The 22,220-nt window shown below is 33.5% G+C and overlaps 4 protein-coding genes across 13 annotated transcripts; 3 read left to right on the top strand and 1 right to left on the bottom strand.

Annotated features, from left to right (window-relative positions):
• Positions 1–8,026: 8,026 nt before the first annotated feature.
• LOC105182540 (uncharacterized) lies at positions 8,027–11,774 on the top strand. 2 transcript variants are annotated; one of them, XM_025301701.1, is made up of 8 exons: positions 8,027–8,179; positions 8,716–9,013; positions 9,107–9,257; positions 9,348–9,490; positions 9,585–9,784; positions 9,896–10,286; positions 10,379–10,612; positions 10,711–11,774. In XM_025301701.1, exons 2-8 carry the CDS (start codon positions 8,719–8,721, stop codon positions 11,136–11,138), a joined length of 1,842 nt encoding a protein of 613 aa, XP_025157486.1. In that variant the 5' UTR covers positions 8,027–8,179; positions 8,716–8,718; the 3' UTR covers positions 11,139–11,774. The 2 variants fall into 2 exon arrangements, with proteins under 2 accessions (XP_025157486.1, XP_011138345.1); XM_011140043.3 differs by lacking the exon at positions 8,027–8,179 and adding an exon at positions 8,302–8,574.
• A 716-nt stretch (positions 11,775–12,490) lies between these two features.
• Positions 12,491–15,370, bottom strand: rush (pleckstrin homology and FYVE domain containing family member rush hour). 4 transcript variants are annotated; one of them, XM_011140040.3, is made up of 8 exons: positions 15,296–15,370; positions 14,735–14,799; positions 14,458–14,595; positions 14,250–14,313; positions 13,697–13,822; positions 13,495–13,601; positions 13,146–13,403; positions 12,491–12,948 (listed from the first exon to the last, which is right to left on the bottom strand). In XM_011140040.3, exons 1-8 carry the CDS (start codon positions 15,309–15,311, stop codon positions 12,919–12,921), a joined length of 804 nt encoding a protein of 267 aa, XP_011138342.1. In that variant the 5' UTR covers positions 15,312–15,370; the 3' UTR covers positions 12,491–12,918. The 4 variants fall into 4 exon arrangements, with proteins under 4 accessions (XP_011138342.1, XP_011138344.1, XP_025157481.1 ...); XM_011140042.3 differs by lacking the exon at positions 15,296–15,370 and adding an exon at positions 15,070–15,271; XM_025301696.1 differs by lacking the exon at positions 15,296–15,370 and adding an exon at positions 15,079–15,270.
• A 46-nt stretch (positions 15,371–15,416) lies between these two features.
• RNASEK (Ribonuclease kappa) lies at positions 15,417–16,937 on the top strand. Of its 2 annotated transcripts, XM_011140039.3 has the most exons (3): positions 15,417–15,583; positions 16,114–16,201; positions 16,281–16,937. In XM_011140039.3, the coding sequence occupies exons 2-3, from the start codon at positions 16,133–16,135 to the stop codon at positions 16,503–16,505; spliced, it is 294 nt and encodes a 97-aa protein (XP_011138341.1). In that variant the 5' UTR covers positions 15,417–15,583; positions 16,114–16,132; the 3' UTR covers positions 16,506–16,937. The 2 variants fall into 2 exon arrangements, with proteins under 2 accessions (XP_011138341.1, XP_025157482.1); XM_025301697.1 differs by lacking the exon at positions 15,417–15,583 and having other exon boundaries at positions 15,818–16,201.
• A 777-nt stretch (positions 16,938–17,714) lies between these two features.
• LOC105182536 (major facilitator superfamily domain-containing protein 12) lies at positions 17,715–20,574 on the top strand. Of its 5 annotated transcripts, none has more exons than XM_011140036.3 (8): positions 17,715–17,821; positions 18,067–18,420; positions 18,499–18,706; positions 18,814–19,031; positions 19,144–19,503; positions 19,623–19,779; positions 19,853–19,971; positions 20,075–20,235. In XM_011140036.3, exons 2-8 carry the CDS (start codon positions 18,114–18,116, stop codon positions 20,182–20,184), a joined length of 1,479 nt encoding a protein of 492 aa, XP_011138338.1. In that variant the 5' UTR covers positions 17,715–17,821; positions 18,067–18,113; the 3' UTR covers positions 20,185–20,235. The 5 variants fall into 5 exon arrangements, with proteins under 5 accessions (XP_011138338.1, XP_025157483.1, XP_011138339.1 ...); XM_025301700.1 differs by having other exon boundaries at positions 17,766–18,184; positions 18,318–18,420; XM_025301699.1 differs by having other exon boundaries at positions 17,766–18,184; positions 18,253–18,420.
• The last annotated feature ends 1,646 nt before the right edge of the window (positions 20,575–22,220 follow it).

The following is a 22,220-nucleotide window of genomic DNA, read 5'->3' as shown; positions in this document are numbered from 1 at the left end:
ACTGAAACAAAAAAATAATTTTCCCGGTTGATAACCTGCGGTAGAGAGAGAATATCTTTGATCGGGACCAATCGAAAATACGGATATATTTTGATATGGAATTTTTATCTTTATATTTTTGTTCCAACATTGAAAATTTAAATGGGACTTGAAGCTTTGAAGAGAGCTGATGAGGAACAAGTTACAAAGGCAAAGATCGTAAAGAGTTGAACACAGATGTGTAGGAAACTTGTAAACTTTACCTTCCGGCCGACCCTGCTCTGCCCGAACCGGATCCTCCGATGCGGCATCCGCGTCCGTCGGACTTGCTTCCCGCAACATCTGGAACAAAAATTTAGCGTTCTTGGTTGGTAAGCTGCGGTAGAGAAAAAATGGTTGGTCGGGATGAGTGGAGAATATTCGCTACGATTTTTTTTCTTTATTGATATTGAATGTCTAGATAGGAGCTCTTGAAAGAGCTGACGAAAGAAAATGACAATAAGAAGCGGAGACAACAGTTGTGTGCTCTCGAAAATATTCTTTTACGGATGGACATTTAAATTCAGATCCCGTAACAATAGTAAACAAACTTGAAAGAAGCGCTGACCGAAAACAAAAAAGGTCGCAGTCTAAGAAGCGATATGACGTTGAATATTCTACACAAGACCAATATTCTCACACAGGAATTGGGAATGATTCAGAATGTTTGATTGAGAACATGATGAATTCGAGATCCACGTCCATGGACCGTTATCCGTCTCTGTCTGGATCAATATCTTTTGTATACAACAACGCAATAAATAGATAGACAGGCAGAGATTGACGAGAGTAATTGCAAATTCATAAAGTGATCATTACTAGTCGGATGATGACGGATTGTGAATACCGAGCGCGAAATTCCGACTTCTTATTCCCGGAAAATTCGTCAAACGTACGCTCTCGTTATCGGAGACCTCCCGCGTAATAAATGATTCCACATACCTGGAAACGTGACGTATCGCTGCCGGCGTTCTGCTTCTCAACTGCTGAAGTCCTCCGGATTTCACTCACTCACGCTTCTAATGCTGATACTCGCGATTCGACCGTGCAGTTAATGAATGAGATGCCGACGCGATGCCGATTGAGTATCTCGAAGACCGACGAGATATATTTCTTTTAATTACACGAGACGGAAGTGACGAGAGTATCGCGCACGGCTACTGCTGATGGAATGAGGTCGAATACATGAGGTGCGCGAGTATTATAATACGAAGGGCAAAAAGTATCGTCGCTCGCGAGCCGATCAACACAATCGGCGCGATGTAAACATTGCGGGCCTTGGCGGCGGTTGAAGCAAGAGAGACTTGCCTTTGAGCGTCTCTTGTTTTCTCGAAGGTTTCGGAACGACGAGGGGAATGCGAGGAGGCCTTTCAACTGTATGCGACATTGATGCACTCTATTTATTGATTACTGAAAATAAAGAAAATTACTCTGTTGAAGCATCGGACATTTGTTAGCTTTATGTTAATTAAAGAGGAATGTATACGATTAGAAAATGTGTTAGCAACTAATTGTACAGAGTGTAAGTTGTTGTAACGCCGTTTTCAGAGAATAATTAAAGGTCATGGTAGCGTTAAAGAATGGAATTTCATCCTATGCGAATTTAGTCGCGCTCTTATTAAATATTAGTCCTGTATAAAATGTCGTATTTAAAAGTATTGTTTCGCATTCACGAGATTTTGTCGTGAATTCTGCTCTCAAATTGGATCGCGGGTGAATACTTTTTAATGCGACGGGGAATAGAACGTGAAAATCTTGTATGCCTCTGAATCCGAAAACGATTAGGAGAAGAAGTGAATATTTTTCAATTCGAAAGTTCGCATTTAAAAATTATCGATTGCGATTGAATACAAGGCATATTTGAAACGAATTGAATCCTTGTTAATGCGAAGCATTCACTACTGCCATCTCGCATTTAGCGCGGTGAAATTTAATGGGAACTAATACTTTTTATTTTCCCTTTCTTCAGATCAGAAAGCAGAATTCAGACGTATTCAAAATGTCAATACTTTTTAATATGTTTCAGTTCGACATTTTATACAGGGAGATTATCCGCTGCGGACAATAACTCTTCTACTTTTCATTTAATATTCAATGATGATAAATAACATTTAATTGCATTCGTTTGGCTTTTTTTATTTCGAAAATAAGAAAATATATACCGGGGTGAGATTTTACCCATGATAACATTAACGTGATTTTCTTTGATGTTTTTTTAAAAGTTCAAATATTTCGTCGACTCGCGGGATATTTATAATCGGAGTCTCGTCACGTTAATTACGTGAATAACTCGTGCTCTTCCGAGCGGATCGAATGCTCACCGACGGCCACTGTCAATGTCGAGCGAATGTCCAGAGCGGACGGGATGCTGAATTAAAAAATAAGATGAAGTGAACGGGACGCGGACAACGATACATCATGCGTCTCCATACATGTCAAATTGTTTATTATAGAAGAGACTTTGATACGGCAATATATATTCGAAGATTTAACATTTAATACGTACTTTTATTTTTTCTGCTCCTCCCCCCTCTCCCCCGCTCTTTTTAGATCACCGGGCATAGTCTGGCATCAGAGAGAAGAATGAGAGCGGCCACCGGCCGTATTTCGGGGGATACGGCTAGGCGCATTTTAGATACGCCATCTGACCAAAATGCGCCTAAACTACGTCCGCTAGGCGCACTTTCACGGTGATAAAAGTAAAATGCGCCTAGGTTCGTGTCCGTACTACTTCCATGCAATGGATAGTAGATTAGAAAAAGACAGACGACAGACAATCGTTCCGTCTTTGTCTCACTACTGAGCGGCGCGCGGCAGTAAACACGAGGCGAGGTAGCGGCGATCTTATCGCTGAGCGAACATCTCTCCGCTTTTCTTTCATCTTTCACGCTCCAGAGACATCAAAAGACGCGGTAGCGTCTTGTATCAAAGGAACGTGCGAAGCGAGGAATTATTTTTCACGCACGCGAGGTAGCACATGGGAGACTAGACGAGCGTCGACATATTATCTGTTTCTTTCCCGCTCGTCTAGCTTATTGACTGCGTGAGCCGCGAGATTTTTCTCGCTACTCCTCGCTCTTTCTCTCTCTCTCTCGCTCGTTCTTTCTCTCTCTCGCGCACTTACTCGCTCTTCCTCTCTTCTCGTGTTCTTACGGCTTGGTTAAATATATTAATTACATGACAATATATGTATATAAATAAATGACACATATATAGTGTATATGTATATAAAGAATATTTAGTATTAATGCACAAATAAAGAAGAGAGAATTATAATGAGAGACGAAAAGTTAATAGAAATCCACTCTTAGCCAATATATACATCTTTTAAAAATGATTTGTTATTAAAGTATATGACAGAATAATTTATTTATGCTAATAAATTTAAATTAAAAATTAAATGAAGTGTTATTTGTTTTGTAAAAGATATTCCATTGTTACATTTTTCTTTTCGTAGCAAAAATAAATTTAGTCTAGTAAAAGAAGAAATTAGTTTTATTATCATATTTCAATTACGACTTTATTATTTAATTTTACGAATAGATAACGTGCATATTGTTGCTCAACGGAAACCGCGAGAAAATGGTGATCTCCGTCAAAAAATAAATGCAAACTTTTTAATAATATAATAATTTTTTTACGTAAGTGTTTGTTTTTATAGTATAACCTGTTGAATTTTATTAATTATTAATTCAGCATGTTATAGTATAAAAAATATATTTTAATATAAAAATTAATGTAATATTAATTGTTTGCATTTGCAAGAAATATGGATAGAACAGGATAGGTTGCAATGATACATAGGAAGAAAAAAGATAGATGGATAAATAGATAGATAGATAGATAGATATAGAGATAGATATAGATGGATAAATAGATAGACAGATAGATGGATAGATAGATAAATAGATAGATGGATAGATAGATATAGAGAAATAGATAGATAGATAGTTAAATAGTATAGAAAAAAAGATAAATAGAAATATAATTATCATTATTATTATTATTAATGTTTTCAGTTTCAAGAGAACATTCGCTTAAACGTAAGTCTTACTTAGGTCCAGTTACGAGTGTTAACACTCGTAAAGTCAGCCGAGTTTTAAACATCTCGTAGAAACAAGTGCTTCAACTCATTAATATAAATGTAGAGGAAAGTAACCGAAACAGCCAAAAACCTCCTACAGAAAGGAAGAGATTTGAGCATAAATTCATATTCAGTAGCTTCGAGACATTAAGTCAATTAGACATTCCATGTTAATGTAAGTTGCATATTAAATAATAATCATTCATTGTTAATCTCTTTTCTGCTTCGCATTTATTTTCGAGCTTTTTGCATTATGTTTCAAATCAGCATGTTAATCTTTCACTTGCGAAAGGATTTGTTCAATTAACAATTGAAACTTAGAGAATGTAATGAAAGGCCATATATCATTGATAATTGATATGAGCAATTTCAATCGGTTCAATCGAAGAGCGTTCCGTTGTGTAGGTTACAATTGGTTATATAGATAATATTTATAATCGTAACATCGTGAAAGATGCCGATGATTGAAAAACGCTAAGATTTAGTTTCATAATTTATTTTAACCGGAGTTTAAGACTTATTGAGACAAACTTGCATAGTCATATTGTTCATATGCATAACTGAAGTAGAACAAATAATTATATAAAAGTGAAGATGATGTCAAAATTAAGTTAAAATAATTTTGACGTTATCTTGACCTTTGATGATTATTTGTTCTAGAGAAGGAAACAGATTAATTAAATGTAAAATATGTCTAATATAAAAGGCACGCTTGTACGGATTATGATTGGTTGATTTCCTTGTGCACATCAATGATGCGATTATGTAATTTTGTTGAGATAGGCTTTTAAAGAGTTATCTTATTGAACCCGACAAAAAATATGTATATTTCGTTAATTTTTTTTGCGGAAGCGAAAAAGATCACATGATTAAAAGATTACGGGTTTTGAGAGTTTGCTTAATGATGTTTGAAGAATATATATACATTTTTCTACAAGTATGTAAGTTTAAAAATATATAAAATATTGCAGTAAAAGCAAAGAGGTTGCAAATAGACGATTCCAAGGAATTTCTAAATGTGTGTGATTTAATTTTACACAATTATTTAAAGTAGCTTTTTATTTTCTATAAGTATAGCTATCGTCTGAACTACAATCGGAACACAAATAATAACATGGTAGCATTTAGAACAAAAATCGTCTATTTCTGGCCTCTCGGTAAAGTTTAATAAAAAATATTAATTATTAATGAATTTGGTTAATTGTAGTTAAAACGGTAAAGAGAAGTCTATTTTATAATGCTGCCAAGTTGCAAGTCGATTGGTCAGATAGTTATTGAGATATTGTGCGCACCGTGGAACCTCCTTGCTTTCACTGCAATATTTTTCATATTTTTAATCTTATATGTAGAAATTTATATACATTTTTTACAAACATCACATTAAACAAACGCTCAAAACAAAAATCCTGTAATCTTAAAGAAACAGGATATTAATCTAAAAAATAGAAACGATCAGAAATAACCGCTCGGTACTTCTAATATTAACGAATTATATTCCGGTTAAAATAATATAAATCGTATAATATATTCCGGTTAATATAATATAAGTCGTATAATATATTCCGATTAATATAATATAAGTCGTGAAACTGGACCTAAGTAAGACTTACGTTTAAGCGAATGTTCTCTTGAAACTGAAAACATTAATAATAATAATAATGATAATTATATTTCTATTTATCTTTTTTTCTATACTATTTAACTATCTATCTATCTATTTCTCTATATCTATCTATCCATCTATCTATTTATCTATCTATCCATCTATCTGTCTATCTATTTATCCATCTATATCTATCTCTATATCTATCTATCTATCTATCTATTTATCCATCTATCTTTTTTCTTCCTATGTATCATTGCAACCTATCCTGTTCTATCCATATTTCTTGCAAATGTAAACAATTAATATTACATTAATTTTTATATTAAAATATATTTTTTATACTATAACATGCTGAATTAATAATTAATAAAATTCAACAGGTTATACTATAAAAACAAACACTTACGTAAAAAAATTATTATATTATTAAAAAGTTTGCATTTATTTTTTGACGGAGATCACCATTTTCTCGCGGTTTCCGTTGAGCAACAATATGCACGTTATCTATTCGTAAAATTAAATAATAAAGTCGTAATTGAAATATGATAATAAAACTAATTTCTTCTTTTACTAGACTAAATTTATTTTTGCTACGAAAAGAAAAATGTAACAATGGAATATCTTTTACAAAACAAATAACACTTCATTTAATTTTTAATTTAAATTTATTAGCATAAATAAATTATTCTGTCATATACTTTAATAACAAATCATTTTTAAAAGATGTATATATTGGCTAAGAGTGGATTTCTATTAACTTTTCGTCTCTCATTATAATTCTCTCTTCTTTATTTGTGCATTAATACTAAATATTCTTTATATACATATACACTATATATGTGTCATTTATTTATATACATATATTGTCATGTAATTAATATATTTAACCAAGCCGTAAGAACACGAGAAGAGAGGAAGAGCGAGTAAGTGCGCGAGAGAGAGAAAGAACGAGCGAGAGAGAGAGAGAAAGAGCGAGGAGTAGCGAGAAAAATCTCGCGGCTCACGCAGTCAATAAGCTAGACGAGCGGGAAAGAAACAGATAATATGTCGACGCTCGTCTAGTCTCCCATGTGCTACCTCGCGTGCGTGAAAAATAATTCCTCGCTTCGCACGTTCCTTTGATACAAGACGCTACCGCGTCTTTTGATGTCTCTGGAGCGTGAAAGATGAAAGAAAATCGGAGAGATGTTCGCTCAGCGATAAGATCGCCGCTACCTCGCCTCGTGTTTACTGCCGCGCGCCGCTCAGTAGTGAGACAAAGACGGTACGATTGTCTGTCGTCTGTCTTTTTCTAATCTACTATCCATTGCATGGAAGTAGTACGGACACGAACCTAGGCGCATTTTACTTTTATCACCGTGAAAGTGCGCCTAGCGGACGTAGTTTAGGCGCATTTTGGTCAGATGGCGTATTTAAAATGCGCCTAGCCGTATCCCCCGAAATACGGCCGGTGGCCGCTCTCATTCTTCTCTCTGGTAGTATGACATAAGTATGTCAACCATCATTGCGTTCAGCGAAGAAAACCGCTCAGTCAGCGATTAGTGACTATTGGTCCTTACTATTAGATCCTTACATTCAGACCAATAACGTTGACGAATTATTCAACAGTTGCTCAACCGTTGAGTCAACCGTCGTGAACGCACCCAATTCTTACATTTTGAAAAATCAGTAGCGGTGGGATAGATACAAGTCATTCAAATGGGAATGAGTCTTTTGCAAGGTATTGAACAGGTATATATATTAAATTTTAAGTGAAATCGTATTTATTTAGTCACTAATCGCTCATTGAGCAGTTTTCCCCGCTGAACGCAATGATTGTTGACATACTTATGTCATACCACGTATATTTCATTTCTCGCCTTTCGTTGTGAGTTACTGCGCAGGCGTGCTCCGCAAGAGGAGCAGCAGCTCTGATCTTTCTCGAGTCGGGATGCGTCCCGAAAGTCATTAAAAAAAATGTGACAACCTTTATGTCCGTGACCATATATCCATTGGATGTCTGGTGCTGTCTGAGTAATAATAAGCAGCTGTTATATAACAGCTACTTCTGTATCTAATATCATTGCTTCTGCTATAGAAGATGGCTGGTGCTGAAACAATAAATCACATATAAATGTATAACAGAATCATAAATATCGTAATGAAGCTTAATTCTCTTAATTAAGTTCGTATTATTTTAAAAACATAAACATGTTTTTTTATCTCTACCTTTTTCGGATGTCCTCCGGAGTATAAGACTTATATCAGATGATTCTTGTCTGTTCTATGTTCCCTTATTTCCATTTAATGTTGGAGTATTCATTTCATCTGAGTCTATATTATTATATGTCTTACTGCGTATATTTCATTTCTCGCTTTTCGTTCGTGAGTCACTGCGCAGGCGTGCTCCGCAAGCGGAGCAGTGACTCTCATTCTTCTCAAGTCTGGATGCGTTCCGAAAGTTGCAAGAAAACGGGAACAAACCTTTGTCCGTGAGTGTACATATTTTTCGGGATCATGTATTGAGTCGGAGTTAGCAGTCTAGTTATACTATAGAAGTCTATGATTTAGCTATAAAGTTTCCTATCTCAAGCAAAATGAACACAGACTTTGAAAATTCAAATGTCGGATATCAGTGTATGCATGTTAACAGTTGTTACTATACATCATTTGCTTTCTTATTCTGAAATTTCTATATCATTCAAAGAAACACACTACGTTGCGTGTTTTGATGCGTCATATGGATGATTTATTTAATCGTGATTAATCGTGGTTGTGTGTACGCGTGTGTAACAGAATGGCTATCAGCGCGTCCTTTTATCGAAATGTTTTTTTACTAAATCAATTGGTTCCACCGAACGATAACTTTAAAAAACATTTTCGTGAAGTAAGTTTTTATTATATAGATAAAATTTTATATATGAATGCGTACATATATATGTGTATGGTTTTGTTCTTATGTTATACCAATGTTTACTACCATTGTTGACCAATTGAACAAGTGGTAATAAATAATTATACGTTACAGGGAATGTTTGATAAACCAAATACCGCAGGATTTATACACGTTACTCATTACTTACTAACTATATGTGATGCTGAACGTTTTAGAAAACTAGTTGAATGGCCAGTGGTCTGTAAAAAAACAGAAGCAAAGTATCGTAATGATGTTAAAGATTATCTAAATATCATATCATTAGAGAATCCTGATATAGCATTCCCTTGTGTACTTTCCACATATTTGCATCATGCAAGTGGTACCAAGTTCGTAATCATAATGTGGAAATTATCTCAGCTTACACTAAGAAGATATATTATGCGTAATGGTAATTTTTTATTGAAAATATTAATTTCATTGAAATTGTTTTTCTGTATCTGCTAAAACTATTAACTTTAATATTGTATAATATATTTGTTAGAAGAAGAAGTTTCATTTGCACCCATGCCAGGATATATAGATGATCTTACCAAAACTTATCTACAACAGTCCAAGGCAAATATTAACCGCAATATAGCAAGTCATCATAGAAGTTGTTTACAAATGGAGAAAGCTGCTAATTTTGCACTGGCGTAATATTTTCTTATCTTTTATAAGTACAAAACTCATGACTAATATATTATAAGCTTTATAACTAATTTGCTTGTCCTCTTTCCTTCCAGAGAGGAGAAAGAAGAGCTGGCCAAAATCAAAACTAAACTATTTGATACGAAACAATCTCTGACAAAATACATAGCTGAAGCCTCTGTTGCTATATCCATAAAACAGCGTCTAGCAGATGTTGAAGACTCAGAAGTTATTGAAAGTTAGTACTATATTTATGTAACATTTACTTTATCAATAGAGAATGCATTTATTATGTCACACTTGCAGAACTGACAAATATACATGGGTTTTAGTGTGGAGAAATAGTTTAAATGAGAGTATTTGTTATATACGAAAACGAGTTGGAATATTGCAGGACCTGGAAAAAGTATGTGAAAATATAAATGGTATAATATCCAATTTATTAAACAATGCAAAGATATTAAATTGTAAACAGTTGGAGAAAATTAATTGTTCTATGATATCAGAGTTGCCACTTCCACCTGTTGTTCAGGTAAAATTATACAATTGATATAGTTATCACTGTATATGTTTAATTTCAAATATCTTTTATATTTCAATTTAATTAAGACTTGTGCATTATATAAAATTTGTTATCTTTTAGTGTTGTCTTTATAAATTATATGATGATGATAAATTGATATTTAACAACTTTATTTCCTTGTTCACTTTGATACTGTGCCAAGTATATCAATCTCTGAAGAAAGGTCACTTGGTAGACTTCTCACAATATCTCTTGCAAGTGCAAGCAAGTACAGAAGACATGAAATCTATGCACAATGTGTTCAAATCTTTCTTAACAAATGTAATAAATTATACAGAAGAAACAGAGAATATTTTATGTGAGAAAAATACAACACATATAATTGGGGAAACCTTACTGCCTCTTGCGAAGAGTGTTCTTCTCATGCCATCACCTCTTATTAAAATTAATATTAATTATGCAGACGAAAAGAATGATTTGCATAAATTATTGCAATTTACTCCAGGAGAAAGTAAGTTATTATTATAATTTATATAAAAACGCACATAGTTTCATTTCCTCGTCTATAATGGCTATTATCAATATGTGATTTGTTATTTACAGTTACACATAAATCATTGTTCTCAAGATATACACGATACAAACAAAATCATACTCCGGATTTAAGAACGAACTTATTTGTATCGCGTATCGACATCAATGATACAATATTGAGTAATAACGAGAAACAAAACTCAAGTATACGTTTTATAACACCTAATGTGAATAGATTGCATAAACGAACAATCGGGAAGTACTCCCGGCTCTTCTCCACGTGTATAAATAGAAATATAAAAGGTAGCAATCCTACTTAAATTTCGATTAGTACCCTCATAGAATTTTTCTAAGTTTACTAAAGTCTAAAGTATTAAATAAAAATTACTTTTTATACACAGCCAACTGTAGCATGGTATCTCTACCATCTACTATGCAAGCCAATTCTTTCATCATCGGAAACACAACAGGGAAAATATCCCATTTATGGGATCACAATTTAGATATTACAGCAAGGAGTTTATTTAATTTGAGTGAAAAGCCTCTCACAACTATACAGTGCACTCCGACGAAACAGAGCACATTGCAAGATACAATTGAAAAAACCACAGACGTATTCGATCGTGACTTCAAAATAACCAAGCCTGAGCTGGATGAATTAACAGAGGTAGAATTTGTCAATGATAACAGTGTAATTGTAAAACAAGAAAGTACATCGAGAAGACGTTCTATCAGCGACTTAGTGGAACGTTACAAAAAAGTGTTAGAAACCAGTAATTGTGCTATAATGAAATTTCAAAAAGAATGTATGGCGTATGAAACAGAGTAACAAAGAGAAAAGAAATAAAGATATTGCGACAATACGAAGGTGAATAAATTTCTCATATCTATAAAGTTGCTATAAAAGTTGAAGCAAAATTTATAAATTACATCTGTTAATAGAAAATCACAATAAATGAGAAATTTGGTTAGGAAAGTTCGTTGTTTATTAGTTATTCATTAAAATTAAAAGATAACAAAGGTGAAGGTTTTAACATTTTTTTTGGCATACAATATTTCATAGAAATAAATAATTCAGTACGTTTATGGGAAAATACATATGATATTATGCTTCGTATTATGCTTTGTTTCTACAAATAGTTTGCATAGTTTTAGAGTAAGAAACTGACTATTAACATTATTCTTAAGGTCTGCTATAGACTCGAAAATTACGTGAAGAAAAATTAAACAATTTATTTTGAGCGTCTTGGTATAATTTTTTTCTTAAAAGCAGAATCAATTACATATGAACTAAAGTTATCTGTTTCTAGTGGTAGAATTCACTGTATATTTTTTATAATATATTGTATACAGGGTAATATTCATATGAATTAATTGATATAATTATCTGCACAATCTGAATTATTTTGTTTTAAAACTTTGCAAAGAATTACATTGATTATTTTATATAAATCACCCTGTATATGTATACTAATACACTGTTATAGATATTAAAAATTATATATATTATAAACTAACGTCATATTGTTACAAAATAATTTTGCTGTATAAAACTTTTAAAAAATGCTATTTTGTACACAATGTACTTTTATCTTCTTTATGAAGTATCTGATTTTACAAATCTAAATGGACAGCAAGGAATGGCATTTTAATCTTATTTATATATTTAGAAACTTTCTCTTTCACGATTTCGCCGATTGCCTGTTTCTATATTAAATTTACACACAATCAGTATTTGTAGAGATTCTCGATGTGTATCTAAAAAGTAAAGTTAAAAATTACATTTTTTTCTTATTACCCTAAGTATCATGAAAAAATAATTGCGCACTTTAATATTTTATCAAATAACACTCCTTTAAATTTTGTGTAATAATATAACGTTTTGTTCTTTTTTTCTTTTTTTTTTCGAATATTACGTTTGACTATGTTTTACGTAACTGCAGCAATGTGTGTCTTAAACAAACATGGTATTCGCAGTGACTGATAGAAATCTATACATCAAAAATTGAGATAGCATTCCGAAAAATGCATTTTAAATATTAGATGTAACATTAGACGTTGTATCAGCTGCTTACAAATCTGATATTGAACTTTCAATAATATAAAAAGGCACAATGTGATATATATTTTTAATATACATATATTGGTGAAAAAATGTATCTAATTACGCTTGTTACTGAATTCGATTAATGTAATCATATTAGCAATTATAAACTTCTGTTGATGACCCCAATGCTCTGGTTCATTAATACTTTAGAAGAAACATCAGAATTCTCCTAATAATTTCACAATTATCTGCACATACTTGACATTTTCTCTTGTTTGATTCCTCTTAGTCACTTGTAGTATTTGTTATTAACAAAAGCTGTAGAAGTTCATAATACAAATTAGACAAAAGAGTCTAGAGATGAACACGCTGCGATCTTTAGCATAAATCATATTTGTACATAATTATCTTTTTTTCAATTCTTCATATCGTCCCATAACATTTCAAAGATTACTTTTGCAAATTTTTCTATTTTTAATAGCTGTATATTACGGATTTTCAAAAGAAATATTTTGTCGTGAAATGTTTGTATCTTATTGTTTAATGCAACTTATAATCGTCTTCATCGGCCGAGCGTAGAGTAAAATTTAGGCTGCAAGAGGAAAGAAAATGTTCATTATACAATGGTAAGAGATCAATTTCACAGTACATATGAATACTTGAAAAAAGCAATTGTTTAAAAAAAAATTGTTGATAGTTATGCATATGTATGTTTATACAGCTCATATATGTTTTTATATAGTTTATGGATAGTTTTCTTTTTTTTTTGTAAAAAGAATATTAATTCACCTCATCATGATTCTCTTCTTTATTTCCCTCGTCGTCGTCTCCGGAGCTGTCTCCTCCTGAACTGTCGGCAGAATTACGTTGTGGATCTTTGTTATTTAAACCATCCATAGCGGTTGTGGGCGAAGCTTTGACTTTACTAGCAGCGTCGTAGCATTGTAGGCAGACCCTGACGGCTTTCCCATTTCCTTGTCCAGGTAGCAATAACTTTTTATTACTGCAAGGTCCGCAGACCACTGCACCACATTGCCTACAGTGATGCTAAAATAAAAGAAAAATTATTTTTACTTATATTAATTTTCAAATATCTATCAATTATTATTACAAGTTAACGATATGATCTCATGATTACCCGTCTGTTTAATACTGTAAATTGTGTTTTATTACAGTGCATGCAAATTGTAGCTTCATTATCTGGTACCCAAACTGCTGCATGAATTTCAACAGGTTTCTTGCCACCTGTAAAGAATAGAAAAACGAAAAATTAAAAATAAAGGAAACAGCAGATTAAACACATATCTACGTTAATCAAGTACATTCTAGCTTTTACTTACTTTTTCGTAATAAATCTTCAATGCATTTTGTGATATGTGCCATCCATTCTTGTTTCTCTGTTGCGGTAGCAGCATAAACAGCAAACGACTTTGTTACTGTCTTAATGAGCCATCCATTACGATATTCTATAAATAATGATCCAATACTATACTAACATTTTCTAACCACAGCCTTATTTGATTGTTGATCCATACACTGTGCAATATAATAATCAAAGAATTAAGTTTATAACACGATAAATGCACAAGGATCTATAGCTAAAACAATGTATGATGTAAACAGTTAAATAATAGAAAATTCTATATATTCAAAATTATTGTCTATATATACTTATTACATATGCCACACTTTACAATAGACTTCTAAAATATCTAGTTCGGTTACAACTATTAGCATCTACAAATAAAATTTTCATTGGTGATTATTACTTTAATATTCAGACTGGCAAAATAATTTTTACAAGTTAATGTTAATAAATATACTAAATTTTTTCAGATGTGTGATATAACATATAGTATATATATAAATATATTAATTGTACATTATACTTACGACCTTCATCAGCTAAAGATTCTAATTTTACCTCTTCTAATGGTATTATATGTTGCTTGTTGTACTGTAAATAAAATGATCATTTTTACATGCAATTATTGCAGTGTAATTATCATTTTTGTAATCATAGATGATATAATTCCCTATATACTTATTACTATAATTTCAATCTTATGAAACAGAAAAGAAATTCTTGTAAAATGTGCACCTTTTTCTTATTTATCACGATATTCCCATAAACCAATATGTCATTAAACAAGAAGAACTGTCTTGGTTTTGGCTTCTTCCTGCACATTTTTGTCAGGACACCTTCTCCCACCAGAACCCTTCCTGGTACTGCAAGTGGCTACAAAAAGAGAATATTCACATAAATAAATCATTGATATTACTATAACTGGCTACAAGTAATTTAATAAGCAAACCAAGTCTCTGATAATTTGTAGGAGAAATTTGCATGCTCAATTCATCACATATTAATCTCTCACCTGACCAGAACTGCCAAAGCAGTTTTCGACCATCGCAATACGCCTGGCATTGGCCTCGCTGTTTACTGAAACAAATCAAGTCAAGATAATTAGCAAGAATCTCGGAGCATCACTAGAAATTTCACCCACATTCTGGAGACGTAAAAGATTTTCGTCAACGACCGACCGTCCGTCCGATCGAGGAATCAGATCCATTTTCTTTAGCTGCACTTTCTACACTTTCTCATAATTTCGTATTTTGCTTCCTCTCTCGATAATATAATGTACATGAGCTCACGCTTGTCTTATTTCGTTAAAAAATGTAGTGAGAGTGCAACTAAACGAAGCGGATCTACCGTTCGCACTTTAGCTGTCAAAAACACAACCCATTTCCCTGGACCGTTATCCCTGCGTACGCACGCCAATCACAGGAGTGTACATGACAAAATAACCGATATATGCATTCTTCGAGGCGATTGTAAAACACACACGCTTCCTAGACATATAATAATCCTGGCTGCTTCGTCTTTTTGTAAAATATACGATATTAATTAAATGCTAATAAGCGAAGCACCAACTAACCCAATCGGTCAACCATGATCCTATGAATCAGTGCTGACAACAGCAGGAAGCATGAATCACGCTTGTGTCTGTGAGTTTCGCAATATTATCCGTGTCGAACGATTTGCAGTTATCGCAGCGCCGTCGACTTGTAAGCTGGCGTCTCCTAGCGTAAAATAAGTCGAAGCATATACGAACAGCGGGGATGTCCAGCGAAACGAAGGATTTATCCTGGGAGAAGGTGAAGATTTAGATAAAAGAGGGGATAAACAGATGAGAGCGTAATATACCGTATCCAAATAAGAACAGGTATTTATAGGAGAAAATTTGTCTTATTTATATTCATGCATTTTTCCTGTTTGAAGTTAGGTTAGTATTCAAGTTCCTGAAAGAAGAGAGGAGAAAGTTGGAAAGTTTGAAAATATAATCAAATAGAAAGACCCAATAAATAATATTCTCTTAGATTTGTTCTTTAAAACGAAATGCTTATGTATCATAAGGAAAAAAGGAAAATAGAGGCGGAGAGCGTAGATAAAAAAGGAAAACTTCGATCGAATGAATTCGGCCATTTTCGGCATGCGTAGTACGAGCCATCGATATCGTTGTCGGTCGGTAGCGGAATGCGATTCATCGATATTGTTATCGTTTCACTTTATCACATGATCACTACTCCTGTGACCGATCATTGTGAGTGAGTAGATCGCTGAGGGTGTAGCGAACGCGGCAACCGGGGCACCTGTTTGAGCTTGACAATTGCTACGAATCGCAACTAATTCCTGAGGAATTTTACGAGCAGTGAATGCATCGTAGTTAGGTTAAATTTGAGTTATCTCATTCAGACGAACTTGTTCGGTGAGGATGAAGATCTGCGGACCTAAGTATGCTTTGTGCGGCCTGGTGTTGTCTGTTTGGGGCATATTTCAGTTGGTGAGAGAAATATATCATTACACAGTTTATTATTACACTGATAGTCTGAATGTCAAAGCTAATTTTTTCTTGTCTCCAGCTGCTCATGGGAGTATTCTTCTATATTCGGAGTGTAGCTCTAGTGGAGGACCTGCCTCTAGGAAATAAAAATTTCACTTCTCTGGAGCATTTCTACAAAGTGGCGGATCGTGGCTATATGCAAAATGCATACAACTGCTGGATCGCCGCGTGTATCTATGTCCTCACTTTCCTCTTTTCGGGTCATCAATTCTATCTCAATTCCAGATCGTCTCTTAGTGTATAAACAATTAAAGACACATTAAAGTATCCGTTGCTGCATGTCTAATAAAAAACATCAGAGCTGTAATTACAGCTTTGCTACATTAATAGAAATGAATAATCTAATAATGAGCAATAGTTGCAGTTGAACTATATATTTGAGCGTGACTTGCCTGTATGACAATGTCTAGGTTTTAAATGTTTCTTAAGTCTTATCTACAATATGCTCTTTGCTTTCCGTTTCTTTCTCTTTATCTCTTTTTTATTTAAACCTTGTGTTTCAAACCAGAAAAAGATAAGGAATATAGGAAACAGGAAATAAGAGCAAATTGTAGATTAGGTTTAAAAGCGCAATAGAAAACATATTTTGCCATGTGCGCATGTGATTACAAGATGTAAGCATATTTCCATGTATTAATATATCTTCTCATAGACATAATAGAATGGATACAAATTATGAAGCTCTTTCTTTCTCGAGGGGGTTTTTTTCCTTATATTTTTATATAATATGATTTCTTTTACCCATTATATAAAAATAATATATTTCAATAAGAATTATATAATTTCTAGATGCTGTTACATATATTGTTAATATAATTTAATAAAATATAATAATGAACAATATTTGCTTATTTTTTAACTACGTAAATACAATCTATAAATTTCTTAAATCAAAACTATTTTTCTTTTTTCTTTCTTTCAAGAATTTATCGTTAACAATAGTTTGTAAGTATCAGTGACATTATCTGATCACGTATAATTCATATGGTAAAATTTCCTTAACCTTTTGATGCATAGTGGTAACTCATGTTATCACCTTCTTTACTTTTTGGCCATTTATTATCCAATCAACACATTTAGATATGTTTTTTTACATTTTACCGCTATCTTAGGAATAGAATATAAAAAAATAGTTTAGGACTTATTTATTGCAAAAGTTTTATAAATAAATAAAGAGCAAAAAAAACTCATTTTTCTCTGACCTCGGATTCGTGATCAGTAACCAAAAAACTTGTATATCAAATTTCATAAATAATGGATCAACCGAAAAATTTATGCTTCAAAGGGTTAAAGTCTTTAGTTCTATTTGTCAATTTTCTTTTCTTCTTTTCTCTCTACAAAACGTTATCCATTTTCAATGCATCCGAAACTGATGGGCTTCCGAATCGGTCTTCGAACGGTACCGCTTATCGGACAAGAGGCGTGTGTCAAAATGAATCACATGACTTGACCATATTTGTGGACTTAACGAGGTCATTAGTAGATATAGAGGTATACAACGCGCGGCGCGCGTCGCCTGAGATTCACCGTTTATACAAGCAGTGCGTCTGCAGAGTGAAGGCAAGTGTTTTCTTCGATCTCGATCATTGTCAATCGGTAATCAATGAACAAAGATTAATGCCAAATAAAGAGGTGCACCGTCGTGTGTTACTTGGAAAGTAAACAATATGACAATGCGTCCTATCGCAGTTTTTATTTTCCATTGTTCAACGGGATGACCCGGCTATATAAACGTTGACTCACACAAGATATCTCTCAGTGAAATATATAAATCATCATTTGTCGTTGATCTACGCTATCGACAGGTCGGAAGGAGTTACCTATTCATGCCCTTCAACGATTCTTCGCCACAATGGAATTTGATGCAAGAAGAATGGAGAACGATTATACAGAGATAATACAGAGACTTCCTCTGTCGCTGAGGTTAGCCTATGGTACTGGTCATGTGCTAAATGACATCTGCGCTTCTATATGGTTTACATATCTGTTAGTATTCTTCCACCTTGTGCTCGGATTTGATCCAACTCTGTGTGGTGTTGTATTGCTTATCGGTCAGATAGCAGATGCCATGGTTACCCCGTTCGTCGGTTTACACTCCGACAGAAATGATGATTTTTGGTTGTGCAGATATGGCAGAAGGAAAACCTGGCACTTATTAGGTACTGTGTGTATATATATATATAGCTTAACTGTTTTGTGTTCTTATTTCACAATACTGCAACAATTTTCCCTTGCAGGCACTGTTTGTGTAATTCTAGCCTTCCCATTTATATTCTCACCTTGTGTCGGCTGTGAAAACGCACATCAAGGGGCACAATTGGTTTACTATGCAGCTTTTGTAGTAATTTTCCAATTTGGTTGGGCGGCGGTACAAATATCCCACTTGTCCTTAGTACCAGAGCTTACTCCTACTGATCATGAGAGGACTCAACTTATAGCTATAAGGTAATTTGTAGAATATTCGTTTATATAAAGAACAAAGTAGTACATAGAATTCAATTGTTAAGTTCATATTCAAATTAAATGAAACTCTTATTCGCAACCTTAAATAGATACACGTTTACCGTCTTCTCCAATGTACTTGTTTACTGTATCATGTGGGGTGTACTGCATATAACGAGCGATCAAGGTGCAGATGCTCAGATTGGACCTGGTGATGTTCACAAATTTCAAAAAGTTGTTCTAATTGGAATAGGCATTGGGCTTGTAGCATCCCTTATATTTCACGTTTTTCTTAAAGAAGGAGCTAATGGTAATGGCGATACTAATGGTAATACAACGCAACTATATAAAGTTTTAACTTTTATCAATATACATATGCATTGTATTTATTTCAATGATTATAAAAGTTTTGCTGTAATATATTGGATCATCTTTTTTAGATGTACTTCGTAGAAACACTAGGACAGCATCAGTATTATTGAAAGATACAAAATTGTATCAAGTAGCTTGTGTCTACATGTCTACGCGATTATATATCAATTTATGCCAAGTTTATATTCCTATGTACTTACACGTGTCGCTGAGTATGCCTGCAGCTTCCCTGGCTTACATACCGCTGGCGATGTTCTTGAGTAGCTTCTTGATGTCATTATTTATAGAGAGGCTCAATACAAAATTGGGCCGGAAAATCGCGTATTCTATTGGTGCTTTACTTGCGATATGCGCTAGCGTATGGATACAATTCGGCAACAGCGACACGTATATCAAATACGAAATATATCCTGTGGCCGTGTTGTTAGGTAAAGTTATTGCTTTCATCGATAAATCTTTTTATTTTACGTCAAAAATGCGTATCGACGTTATCTCGTACTTGAAAAACTGCGACTATACTTTTATAACTTATCGCAATAATCTTCAGGCTCCGCCGGTTCAATCATGTTGGTGACAAGTCTTGGTATTTGCGCAGACTTAATAGGACAAAATACCGAGAGCGGTGCTTTCGTGTACGGAGTTATGAGCTTTATGGATAAGCTCAGCAACGGCTTCGCGGTTATGCTCATTCAATACCTAGTAAAGTTAGTGATCAATGCGGGATTTTTGATGAATTCTCTCAGCTGAAGCATCATTTTGACCGCGTTTGCTTTTCAGACGGTGCTCGACCAGTTGTAATAATTATTACAGGGATATTCTCACGTATGTTTGCGGTGGATCCGCGATATTCGGTTTACTGATGATTCTATACATGAGACCGTTCTCCCATGATATGGGTACGTGAAATTCACTCGTCAACGACAGATGCTCACGCTGTTACGCGTAGCAATAATCGAGATTGGAGATATTGTCATTTGACCGTGAAAATGATTATTTTAGCTTACAGTACGTTACACCACAATGGGAACGAGGATCGAGATCCGTCTATAGAAAACTTAGCAAACGAGGGTGCCGAGGTATCCTTCACGGGACACGCACATGTTACATAATGCATATTAATATATAGTTTATGAAAATTTTAGCACAAAATGCGGACCGTAAAGACATTGATATTTAATAACAAAGAAGAAAGCAACATGCGTTGCTATATGTATTAACAAGGTACTATCTTTTTTATATTCTACAGATCTCTATTGTTGATATTACTGTTGATATAGATATTGATATTAATGTTGATATTAATGCGAAAGTGCGCTACAGTTTACACTTTTGTTCATATTTATACATATATATATATATATATAGCGTTGTTTATTCTAACGCGAGACCAATGTAAGCAATTTCCTCTTTTTTTCTATATCTTATACATTGTGATGATTGTGAGATACATCTCTGAATTATAGTATGAAAAATAAAGAGCAATATGTTACTTCTCAAAATCTCACGCAATATTCTCAATGTGCATTACAATGTGCGCTTGAGAGGTAAAAGCGCTCGTTATTTATTCATTGCATCGTCACGTAAACATGGAGATATACGAAGGTAATCCGAAATCATTAACCAATTCACTGGTGAGTCGAAATCAACGTTTTGTGCCAAAACTGGTAAGAGTGAATAATGTATGTCATATGTAAGCTTATCTATAAAAGATTTTTTGAGTCGCTGATTATGAATCCAGAGTCGAAATTTTAAAATTCAAAATGGCGGATCCAATATGGCGACATCAAATGGCTAACTTTGATATGATATTATGGACATTATGGATATATATCAAACTCAGAAGCACAAACTCAGTATACAGGGTGGGGCAATAACTATTAGGACCTTAAATATCTTCGAATCTATAAGGCCCAGAGGAAGATTTGTGTAACCAAAATTGCACGGTACGAAGGGGGCTATCACATAGCGATAATAATTTTTGTCCAGGTGGAGATACTTCGGAGATACCAAGGTCATCTTCATTTTTTTAAATGGATCTGATATGTGTTTTTCCATAATATAATAGAGGAGCTCGAAACAAGTTCAGAACTCTTGTCATGTTTATTTTTATTACTACGATGAATTTATTAAGATGTCCTTTAGAGTGTTTGTTTTCATTGAAGTGATAATACGTAAGTATCTATTTTCACTGCTGAAAGACATTTGAGCAAGTTCTCAAGATAAACTAGACATGAAAATGAATTGAAATAAGATTGAAATAAAAAGAAAATAAAAGTCAGTCAATCACGATGTGTTATGTATGAAATTAGTCATGCACGATGTATCCGTTCGAACATCTTTTGTAAACGTAAATTTCATTCAATAATAAAAATATATTTTTATCGATTTTTCTTTACTTTAAATCTTGTCCAATGATCTTGTGTCGTGTTTTGAACTTGTTTCGAGCTCCTCTATTATATTATGGAAAAGAAACATATCGGGCCCATTTAAAAAAATGAAGATGACCTTAGTATCTCCGAAGCCCCTCCACCTGGACAAAAATTATTATCGCTATGTGATATCCCCCTTCGTACCATGCAATTTTGGTTATACAAATCTTCCTCTGCGCCTTATAGATTTGAAGATATTTAAGGTCCTAATAGTTATTGCCCCATCCTGTATATATGTTTTATCGATTATAAATAACAAATACAGAGTTGAAATTTAAAAAATTAAAATGACAGATCCAACATGGCGGCTTTAAGTGGGTTGAGTATAATACATTTTCATAATAGAATAACTTTGTTATTCTATTATGAAAATGTATTATACTCAATATGATTTTTTGGTCGCAGATAACGGATTAGTTCAAGACATTCAAACTTTATTTTATTTTGACTATGCACTTAAGATTGGTATGATATCTCTCTCTGTTCCGTACGGCTACAAAAAATAGATAAGTAAAAAACAAAAAATAAAACAAAAAATTGAAGTAAAAAAAATTATAAAAATAGAGTGTAAAATCCTACCGTAGCCTCCACCTACCGTGGCGCACTCTGGGGTCGTGATATTTCACCAGCTAATACGAAGGTAAAAGTATATACAATGAAATACCGTTAGTCACTAGAAATAAAAATATTGATCTGCCATATTGGATCCGCTATTT

Source organism: Harpegnathos saltator, unplaced genomic scaffold (assembly GCF_003227715.2).
Source record: "Harpegnathos saltator strain DR-91 unplaced genomic scaffold, Hsal_v8.6 scaffold441, whole genome shotgun sequence".
NCBI classification, from domain to species: domain Eukaryota; kingdom Metazoa; phylum Arthropoda; class Insecta; order Hymenoptera; family Formicidae; genus Harpegnathos; species Harpegnathos saltator.
Note: the sequence above shows the minus strand (reverse complement) of the source record. Positions and strands in the feature narration are given on the sequence as shown.